This window comes from Haliotis asinina, chromosome 4 (assembly GCF_037392515.1).
Source record: "Haliotis asinina isolate JCU_RB_2024 chromosome 4, JCU_Hal_asi_v2, whole genome shotgun sequence".
Lineage (NCBI taxonomy): Eukaryota > Metazoa > Mollusca > Gastropoda > Lepetellida > Haliotidae > Haliotis > Haliotis asinina.
In genome coordinates, this window is record NC_090283.1 from 47,799,239 (window position 1) to 47,818,466 (window position 19,228).

At 39.8% G+C, this 19,228-nt stretch overlaps 1 protein-coding gene across 1 annotated transcript; it reads left to right on the plus strand.

Annotated features, from left to right (window-relative positions):
• The first annotated feature begins 2,928 nt into the window (after positions 1-2,928).
• On the plus strand, positions 2,929-11,362 carry LOC137282537 (arylsulfatase B-like). Its single transcript, XM_067814300.1, has 14 exons — positions 2,929-3,080; positions 3,191-3,302; positions 3,746-3,797; positions 4,480-4,583; positions 4,845-4,951; positions 5,090-5,154; positions 7,358-7,459; positions 7,745-7,808; positions 8,171-8,268; positions 8,704-8,840; positions 9,225-9,283; positions 9,414-9,537; positions 10,166-10,308; positions 11,066-11,362. Exons 1-14 carry the CDS (start codon positions 2,984-2,986, stop codon positions 11,236-11,238), a joined length of 1,437 nt encoding a protein of 478 aa, XP_067670401.1. The 5' UTR covers positions 2,929-2,983; the 3' UTR covers positions 11,239-11,362.
• Positions 11,363-19,228: the final 7,866 nt, after the last annotated feature.

Below are 19,228 nucleotides of genomic sequence, written 5' to 3' on the forward strand. Positions count from 1 at the left end.
AAAATCATACTGGGCAGTCTCGCATTTCGAACCTGAACTGCTTCTTGAATATACGCTTGCTAGATCTGGTAACGGAAATAAGCTTGACGTTACAATGACATTCATCTTGTGTATGCAGCATCATTTCACGTTATCACCACCCGCAAACACGGTGCATGAGAAGCACGTGCACAACGTGCGAGCCTCCTACACGTGCATGGGGTGTCACTATGAATCTTGACGTTTTTCAGGCAGGTCGATAAATCACTTTAGACCATTGTTTCCGATACTTTTCTTGCATATGTGCATGGTCAGGGTTTTCAGGGTCAAAACTCACACACTACTGACTGAAAATTGAAACCTGAAACTGAACGATCAGCTTTGCTTTGAATGAAATCCATGTGGCGATGCATTCTCAAAACATCCATTATGATAGTATCAACATTGACTCAATCCCATATCCTCCCAATTTCGACAATCGTACATTGAAAGTACATTTCCCCTACTTTGTTTGAAGAGTGTATATTGATCTTCTACTCTTCACCCGAAGGTAAACCTTTTCACTAACGAATATTGACGATTGTTGAAAAGATTTTTTGTTTTACTGTTCCATTGTCTTTATGGCGGATTTGTTACTTTTCGTTCATTGGTACGTAAACTATGGAAATCTCTAGTCTACATTTTCATTTTGTGCTCATCATAACTCTGGATGAAAGTTGAGTTAATTTTTCGTCACCTAAACTCGTATACATGAGGTTCTTACAAGCGTATTTGATTTTATTCCGCATATGGCACTGATTTTTTACTAAAAGGTGTGTGTGCCCCTCAACTTTACATTCATCCCTCTGGAACTGAACAAACAACTCACACACTTTGTGTTGTACCACAGTAAACAACAATGAAAAGTACATATAACGTGTAATGTTACAAGAAATATGGGATATACAAAGAATGCCATGATGAAACGTTATTTGTTATATTGGATACCGACATTCTAAGACAGACACAATACTGTACATACATTTACCCATATCTGCAATCATGCCATTTGGTTCTGTGGTTAGATTCCATGGAGAGTTATCCTTAACATACAAAGTACATACATGTATGTGAATGTGTTAGTATGTTAAGCTGTAAATATAACATGTGCCATCATTTTAGATGGTATATTGGTTTTTGCAAGTCGGAGCACACCTCGACGTACCAAGGCTTTGATCCTTTATTGGCAATTCTGGTGAAGACTACTTCACTCGCAGTAGTAGTGTGTATTACTCCTACTGCGTGTTTGGGTGAGTCTGTGAGTCAGTGAGATATATTCAACACGTATTTAAACCATGTCTCGAGTAGAAACGTTATGAATACCTGGTTAGATAATATGTGAACAGATACTCCTGCCAATGACATCAAAATGCATAGATTATCATAGATTGTGTGTAACACTAGTCACGGCGTTACCACAAAACAACATCACTATATTTAACGGTAGTGACAAAAACAGGATATTGATCACTGACAACTAAAGGTAGATCAACTTTCTAGGGCATATGTTAACTTACAGTACATATCCTGAAGGCATGGGTCCTTGCAGGCTTAACATCACCTCCTGCTTTACATTGTATGGTCACTAACAATCTTAGTTATCAGATTTAATGTACCAGTCACTTTCTTGTATATGAAGGTTTCCGTTCCACTGATGGACAAGTAACCAGATGTATGGTTGTATAAGTGTTATATATTTTATCAGGGGATTGCTTGGACTTCAGGGACAATAAAACCCCTACAAGAAAACTCTTCTGAAGGATATTCTGCTGTGAGTATGCAATACCGCTTGACATTGAACGTTATAGTACATAGTATCTTCAGTTGACATGTACCCGTGAAGGTCATGGGGTAGAATAGGCCTTCAGCAACCCATGCTTGCCATAAAAGGTGACTATGCTTGTCGTAGGAGGTGACTTACGGGATCGCTGACTTGGTTGACACGTCATCGCTTCCCAATAGCGCAAAACGATGGTCATGCTGTTGATCACTGGATTGTCTGGTCCAGACTCGACTGTTAACAGACCACCGCTGGAATATTGCGGAGGGAGACGTAAAACTAAAGTCGCTCACATTCAATACTTCAGTTTTTCTCACCATGTGTGATATTTTGCTCCTGATGTGTTCGTATTCATGTCCTCACAAATATATCGGTGTGAAAAGTAGGAAGGGTCTTTTTTATCGGCTGTTGTTACATGTCTGGAGACATGTAGGTGAGTGAGTGAGTGAGTGAGTGAGTGAGTGAATTAATATGTAACGTCACATCGACAATATCTCAGCCATATCGTGACGAAAACAATTTATATATGAAAAATGAAAACACTTTGAAAAATAAAACCTGTCACGAATGGACAGTAAAAATAATAGTGTACTTCAGATATGGATATAAAACTAGCATGGAAAAGTAAAACATTTTAGCAATTAAAGCAGACAATACAATATAAAACACGGGCTATAGATCGCCAACAACTGAAGGAATACCCCCATACTAGGGAGAATAGCGACTTACAGTTCCTCTGCTACCTGCATGGACCCTAGCTGAATTTACATCATCCCCTCAGCTGCTGACGACTGCATGCAAGTTTAGCCACAAATTAAAATGACAATAATACTACAGCTAAAGAGAGGAAGATTAATTTTGACATTGAATGTTGAGGCACTTAGTACCCTCTGGAGGATACAGCCACTAACGATCTGAGGGTAGTGGTGAAAGAACTGAAGATTAAAATAGTTACATGTTACATAAATATGTAACGAATATACACATCGTTCGCTAAATGCCATTAAAACGGTATAAACGTTTCTTTCTTCATTGTGACCCAGTAATGAATTTCACACATACCAGAGAATGTGGGTCAGTTCTGAGATATAGATAAGCTTTATCAATCTAGTCTATAACCCTGTAAAGTGTACGTGTAGGGAGATAATATAATACAGTCTCATTTATTTTGACTAAGCAACCGCGATGGGGGTTCTACAGCTCCTTGCAGTTTCCCTGTTTTTCGTATCACTGTCATTGGCACAGCGTCCTAACATCGTTTTCATTGTGGCAGATGATTTAGGTGAGTGTTACATTTGAACTTAAATAACAGACCTCATATATTTTAAAAGAATACTATCGTACAACGTCTGTCAACATACTGTATTCAGGGAAATCTCTGTGTTTGCCCAGGGTGGAATGATGTTGGTTTCCGGAATCCTGACATGATAACCCCAAACATCGACAAACTGGCCACAGAGGGAATCATTTTCAACAATGCATACGTCCAGCCTCTTTGCAGCCCGTAAATCGCCATGTTCACTCTCTTCATATACGAAACAAGATATACTTTACATACTTTATCTCGTGATCTCTTAATTACCTGTATCAACATGTCTGCCTTATTAATCATTAAATTATCACCCACCTACCCCGCCGGTGACAATGGTGCTAAACACAAAGTGAATGCTTCACTGACTGCCTTAGAATACCAGCTTGACAACCATACAAGAATTGATATCTGTATCGAAACATTGCATCATCTGAATAAAGAAATTGTTAATCCATACAGAACTCCCCAACTTCTAAATAATGCCACTCAAAGAAGTCATGAAGTCAGGCTAAACTTTCCGACATTCTACTAGAGTAATTGCAGTTTTAAATTGCCGGTTCAAAACATGAAAGTAAATATTTCTGTTTTTCAAAACAAAGCCAACTGAAGTAATGTTATTCCACTGACTGTTTCAGATCCCGAACCGCCTTTATGAGTGGAATGTATCCGTTCCATGCAGGCATGCAGGTAATTATATTGTAAACTTCAAAAGGAATAGAACGTGCATATACAGACTGAACCAGCTACGTACACTTTAGATTATACCACGTGCATATACAGACTGAACCAGCTACTTACACTTTAGATTATAGGTTAGGTTAGGTAGTGGAGCATGCCTCTGGCGTCGTGGCCCTTGCATGTACCCTCTCGTTTCTCCTCTTGATTATATTGATGAATTGAGCCCATTCATTATTTCTGTCACTTTAGATTATACAACGTGCATATACAGACTGAACAAGCTACTTACACTTTAGATTATGATTCATGCGAGAAATTCCTGAAAGGATGCAAGTTATCACATATATTATCCGGCCATTTGAGGGTTAAATCATTCACTGATTTTTCGATGAGAACTGTGTGACAATTGTGCAGTGTAACTTTTCACACAATTATGTGTCAAATATTGAAAGTTGCTATGACTATATATATTCGATTTAATTACTAGTCGGCTTGTCGAACCACTAGCTTCCCCATGCTGTTATCTTATCACAGTCGTTGCACGTGTACTCAGTAACCAATATTTTGGTCATTCATCAGTTGATGGAGTGATGAATTCTCAGAAACATCATGTTCTCGGATTTGGATAATGTTCAGTTTATATCACCTGTGCGCATAAAGAAAGTTCTAACAATGACAAATTCTTATTCAGCATATGGCATTAAACCGTGACCAGAAAGTGTGTGTGCCCCTCAACTATACATTCCTCCCCCAGGAACTAAAGAAACTCGGCTATGCCACCCACATAATCGGAAAGTAGGTATAAGACGACGCAACAAGGAAACCGAATTCATATATAAAACAAGGATGTGCAGTGGGTGCAATATTTAAATCCTATTTCATCTTTCTCATGAACTGTTGTCATTCTATATCAACGTGTAGTCTGTTTCCAGTGAAAACGTACCGATGAAATTCCACTTTAAACAAATAAAAGTAAATGAAATAAAGTGAAAGTAAGATTGTGAAACCTCGTAATATTAGCTTGAAAAGGGGTGAATTTGCAGATACTCATTCCAGGTGGCATCTTGGGTATTGCAAGTGGGAATGCACCCCGACGTACCGAGGCTTTGATACTTTCTTTGGTTATTATAACGCCGGTGAAGACTACTTCACTCACACTTCTGGTGCGTATGATCCCGCTTGATAGTATTGGTCTTGCAATCTTCCATTGCTTACGTGTATTTCAAAGATTCACGTTGAACCATGGTGTTTTAGTAGTTTACACAGACGTTGATTACTTGAAATGGTTCATTTTTCATCAGGGCGTTACTTGGACTTCAGGGACAATAAGCTTCCTGCAAGAAACTATACTGGAGAATATTCTGCTGTAAGTATTATGCAAGTTGACGCTGCACAAAGCTCAGCTGACAATGATTCGTTTCTCTACGGAGTCGTTTCTTTGATCCTCCATTACCTTAGTTATATACTCCCTAGGGAGTTGAGACTGATGATATGATGGGTCGTTGATATTGACATCCAAGGATCGAGGGAAATATAAATGTCAATTGAGGGTTGTTGTTGTAATTAGACAAAAAGTCCCCGACAGAAGATGCTGTACATTCACAGTTTGTTTGACACTTGTATCAGCAAAGATGACGAGTCAACCTACCAAGCGAAAACGAAACGAGATAACTGCATTTGAAAAGAGGGAGATTGCAAGGTATAAAGAAGAACATCCGAAAGCAAGTTTAGATTTCCTTAGTAAACACTTTGGTGAAGTATTTAGACATTCAGTGGGGAGATCTACAATCGGAGACATCCTAAAGAGCAAGGAAAAATGGCTTACCATACCTGAAGACTCCGCAGCCCTGTCTCGAGCAAGAAACGCCAAACATCAAAAAATGGAGGAGGCGCTCTTTCTATGGATGAACGAAATGACCAGCAAAAATGCAGCTGTAAATGATGAAATGTTGATATTGAAAGCAAAAGACTTTGGTGACAAGTTATCGGTGACAGATTTCGCTTACTCTCGGGGATGGTTGGCCAGATTCAAATCACGTCATTCAATATCGAAGCAAGTGCTCCAGGGAGAAGCAGCAAGTGCCGACAAGAATGCAGTGATCGCGGGGAGGGAAGAATTGAAGAACGTTTTGAGTGAATTCGATGCCGAAGCTATTTTCAACATCGATGAAACGGGACATTTCTACAAATTAGGACCGAACTACACATTGGCAACGAAAGCCACGCCTGGCGTTAAACGGTCGAAGGATAGAATAACTGTGGCATTGTGTGCCAATGCAAATGGAACTATCAAAATTAAGCAAAGCAAGAGAAAACCTACAAGGAGCAAGCAAGGAGACCGAGATGTTTTGGACGTGATTTCAACCTAGAAGTCTAAGTGAGATACAGGCATAACACAAAGGCGTGGATGACAAGTGAGCTCTTCTGTGATTAGCTGAAGTATTTTGACAGGCAGATGCGGTCACGTGGACTTAAAGCGATTCGATGAACTTGCAAAATGTTACCATGCATTTCTTGCCACCGAATACAACCTCTCACATTCAGCCAAATGACGCAGGGATAATTCGGACCATCAAGGCTTACTACAAGAGATCGCTTGTCAGACATTACATCAGTTGTGCTGAGGAGGGACGCGACCAGACACTCACTCTGAGGCAAGCGCTTCTCTTTGTAAAAACCAGTTGGACCGAAGTCAGTGCGCAAACAATCAAGAACTGTTACAGACACGTGGACATTATATCACAAGATGGCGATTCATTTGTGGATGAAGATGACATTGCCCTATTGGAACTTAGACTCATCCTGAACGAGTATCCTTCTGATGATGTCGTAAGCGCAGAAGAATATGTCGCCGAAGAAGAACTCGAAACAACATGCGAGCCACTCACTGACAGTGAGATCATCAACATGGTGCAGCCGAGTGAAGATGGACAGGAAGAAGAGGAGGATTCCGAGGAAAGTGAACAAGCCCCAGTGCCACCAACTTCGACGGAGGCATCGAAATATCTGGACAGTCTGGTGACTTATTTTGAGACTATTGGTGATGAGGTGGCACTTGGCAAAATCATCGATGTAAAGAACTCAATGAAAAAGGTAAACAGAACTCAAACAACAATGAGAGACTTTTTGTTATGAACCCTGTGACATTGGTCATTGTGAAATTGGACATTGGACATGATTGGTGAAAATGCGAACATTTATTGATGTGATGAGAAAACCATGAACATAAACAACCAAGAAAGACTGCAATGTGTTTATAATTTATTGTTATCCTTGCATTAAATATACATATATACATTAAATGCTTATTTGTTTTATTCAGTGTCGTGTCTTTTGATATAGTAAAGGGAAGCAACTCTTGCTGAAATTCAGTAGTCCGGATGATCCGCAATACGGACGAATTTGCTGAAAAACACTACTGTCCGGATTATCGAGGCTTCACTGTATATATATATATGTCAGCGCCTTGAGTAAGCACTAGTTGCCTTGATATGTGCCCTACATTGATATAGTATTATGATAATAAAAATATAAGTTAGTTCATGTGTATAATGTACTTCTCATTTCAGAACACATTCGGCCAGAGAGCCGTTGACATCATCCATCGTCATAATGTATCCCAGCCATTGTTTCTGTACCTCCCGTATCAGAGTGTACATGCTCCAATTGAGGTAATAAATGGCATTGTATTGATACTGCGCACCTGTTTACTTCAACATTCTTCCCGGAAATCAGAAGTCTGTTATCAACTTTGTTACCAGTTCAAATAGTGTTGACGGTTTTCTGAGGAGCCCGACGTAGGTCTAATCTGACGATTGGATAAATTCAATACAATGACACATACATGACTCTTCAGGATTAGATGCAAAGTTGTTAGGATGGTGTTCGTTTGTTGTCCATGAGACACACATGTATGTTCAGTTTACCTTTGTATATATTTACGTTGGATGTCACAGGTGCCACAGAAGTATGAGGATATGTATCCGAATGTGATTAACGAAGGGCGACGAAAGTACAGCGGTATGCATGTTAATTTCTGTCTCTTTCTTTACAATCTATTATCTACGAAATCACTGAAAACCATTTATTCCAAATAATTTTGATAAAGAGGTAATATCTACATACGGATGACCAAAATCTGTCTTTTTTACAGTCAGATCGACGTTTCAGTGAAGGTTCTAACACCATTATCAAGCAAGTGACTTTTCCGTGCAGCTTCTAACGATGTTATCAATGTGGTCATCATATAGTATTTCATTTTCAACTTCTAAATGCCATGTAGGTTTACATTTAATGTACTTCTGACCAGTATACTGTTCACCCACCATGAGGTACACCAGACAAACTGCTCGGGCCTTGCAAATTAATTCTACTCCCAACAGGAATGGTTTCTGCTCTGGATGAGGCAGTGGGGAATGTTACCAAGGCCCTGAAGGATCGGGGCTTGTTTGAAAATACTCTGATTCTATTCACAGCAGATGTAAGTGTAGTATCAGTATCAATAGGGAAGAAGTTTTCAATCAAATTTGAACTGAATAATACTCGGAAACAGTTCTTTGGATAAGTTCGTGAAATTGTGGTTAATTGTCGTTGGCTTTGCTAGTGTTTTACCTACTTATAACCAACAGGAGTATGAGGTTTTGTAATTCTGCAAAATCGTTTCTTATTTGTAGTTAATAATAATGATACTTCGATTTGATGACAAAAAGAAGAAGAAGAAAAACATGACAGACAGTCACTTCTCCCTTAAAATGGCATGACTTAGGAATATGTCGAGTATGCACGCTTATGTCATGTATACAGATGTAAGTACAATTTCTTAAAATAGCAGGTATATTTTTTCTTTTCGTGAGCTATGTATCATCCTACTGCTAAGCATGTCAGACTGAGTTGTAATAAGCCTTTGATCATTCAGAATGGAGGCCACCTCCAAGCATATTCCAACAACTGGCCTCTGAGAGGAGGAAAGTACACGATCTGGGAAGGGGGTACGAAGGGGGCATCCTTCATGTATGGTGCAGGGCTCCAGAAGACTGGGACGACATACGAAGGGTATAGAATATATCTAGAAGAAAGTCAAAATCTTATTTTAGAGGCGAGAACAGGAACATGTCATATATTTCCGTATTTTGAAAGCAACGACATATGGCATAACATGGATGACACACCTGAAATCTCACTGAACTAATTTGATAATATCGAAGTTACACAGAGGGCAAAATTTCTGTTATACCCCACAGTGTAGTTGTATTTGTAAGCTATACGTAAGGGATATTTTGTGGTCAGTATAAGTGAGTTAAAAATTATCGTCACATCATCCATATCGTATAGAGTATAGACGTAGTAAATAATGGTATGTTGTAAAAACATGTCGACGAATTTGTGGTCAGACTGTTGACATGTAGGTTTTCTCTGTTATAATCCGCCTGACTGTAGAATGATTCACGCCATCGACTGGAAGCCCACTTTGGTGTCTGCTGCTGGAGGAACTCCAGGTTAAGAGATTTTTATTATCAAATACCTCTTTAAACAAGCGATTCTTTTGCAACTGCGTTTACTAACATCCAGATTCAATGTGTTTTGTTCAATAAACTGTTTTCACAAATGTAACATACATGGGCACAGAATCTACCATTGATGGAATGAGCCTCTGGGATTCTATTCGAAATGGCCTCCCCTCATCCAGGACAGAGTTCATCTACAACATTGACTACTTTGAATTTCCAGAGGAAGGGCACGCTGCAATAAGGTATTTACGGGTGTTTGGGATTCCACACAACCTTAGAAATAACCAGTGCCGGTTGTTATTGTTATCGAATTGGGCCGGCAGTTTCAAATATGGGCAGCCCCTTATGGGCTTCTGTAAATTATCTGTCAATTATTATTCAACTGGCATGTTTCCTCCTTTTCTCTGGCAGCCACCATCCATTTCGTTACAACATACAGTTTCACGTCATGGTATTTCAGCGTAGTAATGCCAACACCAGTTTAACAAATAAAAACTCCCCTTTGCCATAGACATTGCTACATTTTGTAGAAACACCGTGACCCTATGTACAGTGTAGTCCATTTTGTTTTTATTGGTTTGACCTAAACAAAATGGGCCTGCCGATTTCATTTAGGGCCTGTAGATTTTAAAGTCTGCAGGTAGCAGCAGGCACTGATGGCCAGCTGGTAAATCACAGTAATTCAAACACTGGTTCCAATTGGATTACAGGTACATTGTACAAGCTGTCAGATATATCTGTATGATTTACATCATTGCATCGTTATATCAGTACTGCCTTTCTGATTCATCACTGGCCACTGGATCTAGTAAAGGATTGAAGCAAACAGATCCCAATTTAATGTTGAGGTGTTTTCCTGTTATGTATCAGGGTAGGAGACTACAAGCTGATCCTGGGGTACCCTGGAGATCCTGATGGCTGGCACAAACCCATGAACAGAACCGAAGATGATATCTATGAAGAAACGGTTTACTTCACAGGAGATGACCCAGTTCAACTCTTCAACATTCGAGGTATGCAGTTACTTGCCGTATGTTTCCATGGTCTCGAAACCAACATTACTCAACAACTCTTAAATTTACTGCTGCTGACATTACCTGACTGTGCACTTGGATTGGACCCCTGCTTATGATCGAACCATCATGGCATACACTGGGACTGGTTATCAATATAGATTATAGAGATCGATAATCATTAAATAAATGTCAACTGGTTATCGATTAATGTCGGAAATTAAGATATATTATAAGTGTCACATCATTGGTAAGTGGTGACATTTATGCTTGATTTATGAACAAAATATTACCTTTTTTGTCACGAAAGAGAATGTGCAACATAACATTCCTTATCATCAATATTCATTCCTCCAGACGATATTTCCGATTATCGATCATTTAGCCAGCACTAGTATACACTGAATACCTGAGGCTATTAGAATCAATTTGTGATTTTTAAGACCAATGGTTTTTCCTCATCCCACCCAGACCGTTGACCACTTCCATATTCAAAAATGAATGCTGCGTTGTGAGTTGAATGCGTTATGTCATGAACTTCTCAAACATGTGAAGACCTGGATTAGATTTGGTCTTCAGCAACCCATGCTTGTCGTAAGAGGGACTAATAGGATGTGAGCCCACTTGCACAGTGCGATCTTAGCGCCACAATGATTGTAACTCCCATTCTCCAATATAGGCTTAAGATAGTCGTAGCGTTAAGATCGTTTTGTGCAGGTGGGCCTAAACCTAAACAAATACTCTGACAAACATCCAGAAGATCCCACTGAGCACAACAACATCGCACCAGCGATGCCGGATATGGTGGCGAAGTTGCGCGCCAGGTTTGAGGAGTACACGAAGACCATGGTGCCAGCCAATTATCCCGATGGAGATCCAGCTTCTGACCCAAGCAATTTCGGAGATGTATGGAGCCCTGGGTGGTGCTAGATAGACATTTATGCCAAGATAATGATCATGCTGTATTGCTAAATTGTGTAATTTGTTTGCACATAAGTGATGATATGTCACAAACCCACACTGATCATACTTCATAATAAAATGTTGTTTACAAGCCTGAGTTAACGTGTTTGGAGCACTGGTTGGTGTTTATCAGATGTTCTTATGCCAGAATATTGATCATAGTGCACTCCTAATATGTGTAGTTTATAAACAGAATAGTAATAAAATAGTAATAAATGTTGCTCCATGATCAAAGTATTGTATCAAAACAGTCAGGAAAGCGTTCTTAAAACCATCAGTTGGAGATAAATTTAATTGTATTTACCATCCCATAAATGTTAGATAAAGAATCGTTACTTTTTGTGGCATAAACTAAGTGTTCCTTCTGTAATATTGAGGTTTGAAATTCATTCATGTGCGCTAACTTTGACCAGCATGTTTCATGCAATGTGCATACCCCCTTGCCATACAAACCAATAATGTCGATTTGAAACTATGATCAGTTTGTTGAATCAAATTCTGAGATCCTGAAGACCCTGGTTAAAATCGGTCGTCAGCAACCCAGACTTGTCTTAAGAGACTAATGTGATTGGGTGGTCAGACTCGCTGACTTGGTTCACATCCGTCATCGTATCTCAGTCTCGTAGATTGGTGCTCATGATGTTGATCACTTGACTGTCTGATCCAGACTCGAGTATTTGCAGACCGCCGCCATACAGTTGGAATGTTGTTGTGGTCGGCGTTAAACAACAAATCAACAAACGTTGTCATGGTTACATTTGGTGGTTCTTTCAGAAACAATTTATATCAGAAACGTTTAACACAATATCGGACAGAGGAAACCGACACAATCCGAAAAAGCATTTGGCCATCCAGAACATTAGCTGAAAGCGTCGTCTCTACTTAGTATAATACAAGACGTATATCAGACATAGCCACTACTTATTTGTTGCGCTTGCAATTCAATAATTAGAAGATTTTTGAACGATTGCCTGAATGTCTCAGATATCACTGTTGAATCTTCATGGAGGGTCTTGCTGTCAACAACTCGCAGGAACCTGAAACAAATATAAGTCTGTTGTATTAAATGACGAGAACTGCTCACATTGTCTGTTCATCAGACGAAAAAATGTTGATAGTCTACCATATGTTTTTCTTGTTGTGAGTATATTCAAAGGATTTGACTAGAGCAATGACGTCATTGATTCTGGAGGCTTTCAGACTATAATCTAAGGATCACACGGATTAGTACAGAGTTGGGTTTTTTCATACAGTTTATCTGTTCCCGAAATGATATGATAGCTATGTTAGTGTGTCTCTCAGCGTCATACACATGTACTTTGAAATCGCCAGTGCTGTTGTGGAAGCCACGGTGGCTAAGTGGGTTAGATGGTTAGGATCTGACTTTAAGGCGTGGGTTACTTAACCTAACAAAAGTGCTAGAATCTGCATTTTAATGAGAAGGTGTCATTCCAAATACGACATTACACAGTTGCATCACTAGTGTTTCCAAAATTTAGATGACACGTCATGACGTTACAATGTTTAAAGTAGCGTTAAACCAAATTCACTCTCACACACATTCTAGGAAGAAATGCTGTTGAATACTGTATTTCAAATGTTTAGTCTGCATATTTCAGAAATAAATATTGAAGCTCTGAATAAAATTTTAAAATATTATAAAGTTTTATCTCAAACAAAAGTTGAGGTAGAGACATAATTACGAAGTACCCTCCCCACCCCTGACACCGTCGCTGCACCACCGACGGGCTCTATGTATACACGAAGAGACATGATTAGAGCTGGTCTTCAGCACCCCTTGCTTGCCGTAAGAGGCGACTAGCAGTATCAGGTGGTCAGACTCGCTGATCTGGCAGACACGTGTCATCGTGTTCCAGTTGTTTACATCAATGCTCATAATGTTGATCACTCGTTTACTAGTGTAGACTCGATTATTTACACACCGCCACCATATATCTGTAATATTGCGTTAAACAACATACAAACTTGATATATGGGCTACTTGATGCGGAGCATTCTTAGCAATGGAGCTAAACTCACGAAAAATTTACCTTCCATGTGTTAATATGATCTTGTTATCCGTTGCTGCCAGACCGGAGATTCGTTTCCATTTGTGGGTTCCAGTTTGTCTAAAGTCGATTGGTCTGTTCCATCTTGGAATTGTGAATTGTTTCACCTCCGACTGTGACTCGTTATGTATGCAGTACAATGTGGATTCTGAAAGAATTATCCTCGGATTCTTATGTAAATATATATGTGAAATAGATCGTATTTGGTTTCATCACTTGCCATCATGAATTCATATCTTGAGGATTTTTTAAAGAATACGAAATCGTGACAGCTGCCTATTTGGATATGCACTGATGCAAGGCAACTACGCCCAATACCATTATTTACATCAACCACTTTGGTACTCCGTGTCAAGTCACGTCGGTCCTCAAAGTGCCTGATCCAGTCTAAGTGTGTATGAGTTTGATTTGGGCTGGAATTTGGGTTCGAATCCAGGATAACGATATTCCCACAACTCTACCAACAGCAACAACAGCAACAACGGTCACACCTCTCCGCGTCACCCCCTAACAGTGAGTGTGGAATTACGTGGCTTTAAGTAACATCCCACCAATATCGCGGCAGGTTCACCAGCAATGGGTTTTACCACTAAGGCAACCCACAGCTTCAAACCCCATACTGCCAACCAATACCCCACCCACTGACCCCCAACAGCCTCCAAATATATGTCCCTGGTATGGTGATCTACCTTCAGTTGTTGGCGATCTAGAGCCCGTATTTTATACTGTATTCTTCAAATAGTGATATTAGTTTTACCTTTCCACACTAGTTTTAATTGTAACCGCGGAGGCTGGTTTTCATAATGTGTACATATTTCATTTCAGTATCAAAATGTTATCGTCAGCATATGTCTGAAATATTGCCGATGTGACGTTAATTATTAACTCACTTACTCACTCACTCCTCCAAATATATAGTAGAATCTGCATTCCCGAGAGAGTAATCTCAAATATACTGAGAGAAATAAATAAGGGAACACCACCCCACGGCAGTATTTCCTTATCTATTCTCTGATCCCCTCGCAGCGGTATTCAATGATGGTGATGAAAATGGGAAAACATAGCTAAACTTGAATTTTCCTGTGTTCCTTTATTCGTTTCCTTCAGGATATACCACTTGTGGCATATTTGTCTAGTTTCTGAATGCTATGATGTATTCATTGCGTTCTTGTACATTTGGACACACTTTGACAAATAAACATTGACTGTTTCTCAGAAATGTGTACAGCAAATTATATCAATGATCACAACTCACTTGACTTTCCCGAGTAAATGATTGCGTCCTTGATGGGCTTTTCAGTGGAGAATAGAGCCTTAAAACTTCCCCTGTGGTTAAATTTCCTGATGCGCTTCTGACCCAAGCGATATGAGTAGATCATGCTGCCAAGAGAATAATGAGTGAGTGAGTGAGTGAGTTTAGTTTCCAGGTATATGTCGGCCTGTAAGGCCTATTCTATCCCGGACCTTTAATGGTCAGAGAAAAACAAACAAGTAAGATACTTTAAGGATGATGCCAACGCCTTTATCTATGTGATGCCATGTATAGATTCTTATACTGTTGTCAAACAAGCAAGTGAAGTACTTCAGCACAGGACAGACTTATACTGATAAAACTGGTTCAGATCCGCAGACACAAGCCTAGAAGACAGCACTCCAGCCATCATAGTCATAATCTTATAAGACATGTATACTCCTCACAAGATATTAAGATTAAATATTAATTAAGATATTTTCATTGTAATATCTTTATCAGTCTCGATGGCGATTCTCACCGGCATGTTACTGAAAGATAAATATTCAAAGAATATATAACCTTTAGTGACTGTCAGATTGATTTATCTGATAACATTGATTACGTCACCCGGACACAACCACCCTCAGACACAACATGCGAAATGTGTAGCATGAATATGCTCCACCCTTCACACATGCAGTCTGATCGGATAAAAACCTACCTGTAGTCCTTCCACTGGTACAAGCCCCGTGAAGGTCCCGGGGTAGAATAGGCCTTCAGCAACCCATACTTGCCATAAAAAGTTACTATGCTTGTCGTAAGAGGTGACTTATGGGATTGGGTGGTCGGGCTCGCACATGTCATCGGTTCCCTATTGCGCAGATCGATCCTCATGCTTTGATCACTGGATTGTCTGGTCCAGACTCGATTATTTACAGACCGAGGCCATGTAGCTGGAATATTGCCGAGTGCGGCGTAAAACCCAACTCACTCACTCACTCCATAGGTATTTATGGATGATGGTGTCATGGATGATTATGCCCGAGGGAGATTTCTTAATAATGTTGTTTAGGTGGATTGGCCTGCAAGGTCACCTGATCTTAATCTCACCGAACATGCTTGGGACATTGTTAGAAGTCGTCTTTACGATGTCCATGATCACATCCCCGACTCTGGATGAAGTTGAGCAGACGTTACAGAGAGAATGGCAGAACATTACACAACAACAACTTGGTCAATTCATTTGGTCTCCATGATCACTCCCACTCTGGATGAACTTAAATAGACGTTACAGAGAGAAGAGCAGAACTTTACAGCTCATTTGGTCAATGCAAAGACGTGTAAACACTTGCATTTGTGCTCATGGTGGTCATGTTCTGAACACGACTCCACTGTCGGAGACCTATTTGGCCTATAATGTTAACAGTTTGCTCCATCAGTGCCGCACAGTTTCATAACTGTTTCAAGGGTTTATGCTTTTGAAGATTTGTTAGTCTACGATTGATCAATACCATTTCATTTTGTTAATCGTGTGTACTTACGTTTCACCTTTCTATTACATCACTTCATGATTTGCTATTTCAAATAAATTAAAATGTGATGGGACTAAAACTTCCTTACGTTTTTGTGAGGAGTATATATTTTGTTCTGCCTATTCTATTTATTGTCACCTCATTATAACTGCTATCCATCGTTGTTGTTGTTGATGTTGTTGTTAATCCCTGTGATTCATTAGCACATATTGTTTTACATAATCCCTGCATATTCGTCTGTTCTGTGCTGTACTACTTCACTTTTGCTTGACAAAGGTAAACGGACAGAGAGATAGGCAGCCCGATATTGTAATTTAGTCTTACCTCAAACAGGTTAAAACATATGTACAAATCATATAATGAAATATAATGTGAACATCCCTCATTGGATTATGATAGACTATAAAAACAAACTATAAACATGAACATAACATATGCAACACTATACGTACGAACTGACACCGAAACGTCTCATCGTATATAATTTGGAAGCTGTCATTCATAAAATATCTCACTTTTTTGTTACTCACCAACTTCTAATATGCTAATCAAGCAATAAGAAACAAATGGGCTATTGTGCAGATACTACATTTCTATGAGTGAGCGACTATGGTTTTAAGCACTCTGGGGTAGCCCCGTGGTGAAGGTGTACGACAGTCAGGCCAAAGACCCGGGTTCGATTCTACTCATGGGGACAATGTGGGGAGCCGATGTGTGTAATGTCCCCCGCCGTGATATTGCAGGAATATTGCTAAAAGCGGCGTAAAACTAAACTCACTTTAGCAGGCTGTGTTTGCGGTAAGAGGCTACTAACGGGATCGAGTGGTCAGGCTCGCTGATTTGGTTGATACATGTAATAGTATCCATATAGGTCACTGAATTACCTGGTCCATGAGGGATTATATACAGACAGTCGCCATATAGCTAGAATATTGCGGCGATTAACAATCCAACCTACATTAGTTCCGTCTTATGGTGATTGTTGTTCATCTTTCCATATTAGTGATCACGAAATCATTACAAATTAAATAAACGTTGAAATAAAACGATTAGAGGACCAATGCTTACTGTTTCCTCAAATCAATGACGATCCGGAAGTCTTGAAACCTTCGCTCAAGACCAATTGGAATCGATGCTATCTCTTTACTCTTGAGGTTGTACGACAACAGTCCGGGGGATTTGATGAAGAATACACGATTCAAAACAGGATCAACAGCCACGCTAGTACATGCACCTTGTACAAAAATGAGAGTTATACAAAGACAATATTCGGTTAGTAGATCTCCTTCCACGTAATTAATTTCATCGATTTGGAGTGGCTGGTTGATAGTTGTATAACGCCGCGCTCAGCAATATTCCAGCTGTATGGCGGCGGTCTGTAAATAATCAAGTCTGGACCAGCCAATACAGTGATCAACAGCATGAGCATGTATCTGTGCAACTGGGATACGATGACATGTGTCAACCAAGTTAGCAGGCATGAACGGAGACACCAGAAACTGGCTTCACACATTGAACCAATCTGGGGAATCGAACCCTGATCTTTACCAAGTTGACGATTATACAAGGTGTTCATGAAATGGGGAGCACATAGTTCTAAAAAAAGTGGCACAAATACACGCAAAGGCAAAGGCAAACCTTAGCTTATAAAATTCAACCTACATGAAACGTTCAGGGTGCCGTTGTACACACCAACCCAAATGCTAAGACTACGACAGGGCAAATGTTCAGATATTGGGGCTACAGTATAAACCTACAGGGCGATTGTCACAATATATTAGACATGACTTCTTTCCCCTGAGTTTATTATATTTTTTTTTTTTCACTGGGGGTAAGACATATTTGCCAGTTTTACGTTTTGTAAGTAAGACCTATTTGCTGATTTTACTTTTAATAAGTAAGACTTATAGTAAGTAGGAAACTTTAACTTTTTCCTAAATCATTATTAATATTAACATTCAAGTTCAGAGGATATTTGAGTGATTGACGTCAATTGAAAAAATGTCAAAAGTTCACTTGAAATGTCCAGATGTTTTCCCTAACAGGATTGGATCCGCACTTTTCGTATTACTAGGCGGACGCTCTACCTCGTGGCCACCGGGCCGACAAGAATGCAGGAGTTAAATTAGCTACACCGATTTTACTAGCGCTTCATTTACTGTTATGAACCTTCGTTACATGATCATCATTGGCGGTTCACATGTATCACAAAGCAGCATACACATAACCTTTATCCTACACATACACTTTGATCCAAGGTCGGTTTGTATAATGATAGCCAGGTAAAATACTTAAAGGTTTCCTTCTTTGATGATGAGACCGGCGTGAACTTTGGGTATTATTTAACAGAACTATGACGTAAGGAATGTCATGTAGTCAGTATTGTCCTCTGGACTGCGCGGTCATTGGAGTGACATCTCAACTTGCGCCAGAGGCGGCTGGATAGAGGTAATGTTGCTAAGAGCGGCGTAAAAGCGATCATTTCCAAAAAGAGCTCTGATTATTACAGTTGAGGTCTTTCGATCAGATCCCACTAACATGGGTTTCATGTTAAAACACTGCCGTGAATCCTGACAGCGAAACATCTTTATCACAAACTGTTTATCTTGTTTGAATATCTGGGGTACAATAGGACTTCAGCAACCCATGCTTGTCATAAAAGGGGGTTGACACATGTCATCGGTTGCCATTTGCGAAGATCGATGCTCATGCTGTTGATCACTGGACTGTCTGGTCCAATCTCAATGACTTTCAGATCACCACTATATGGGTGGAATACTGCTGAAAAGTGCGGCGTAAAACTAAACTCACTCACTGATTGAAGCAGACAAGAAGCAGTAGGCATCAGAAACAAGAGAAACTTGCGCGCAGGTAAATCAAAATAAACCGATGAAAACCTACCTTTAACAATTTTCTCATGCTTCTTTTTCAGTTTTCCGTCTTGAAGATTTAACGTAAACAGTCCGTAGGGCTTCCTCTGGCAGTGATAAAGAATATTTTCGGCGTAGTCCATGGCAACATGGATTCCTTTAAACCGTCCAACGAGTTTCCACTTCTCAGCGTTCGTATCACTGAGGAACACTTCGATAGTCGACGCCGATTTTCTGAAGGTGGTAGTCACA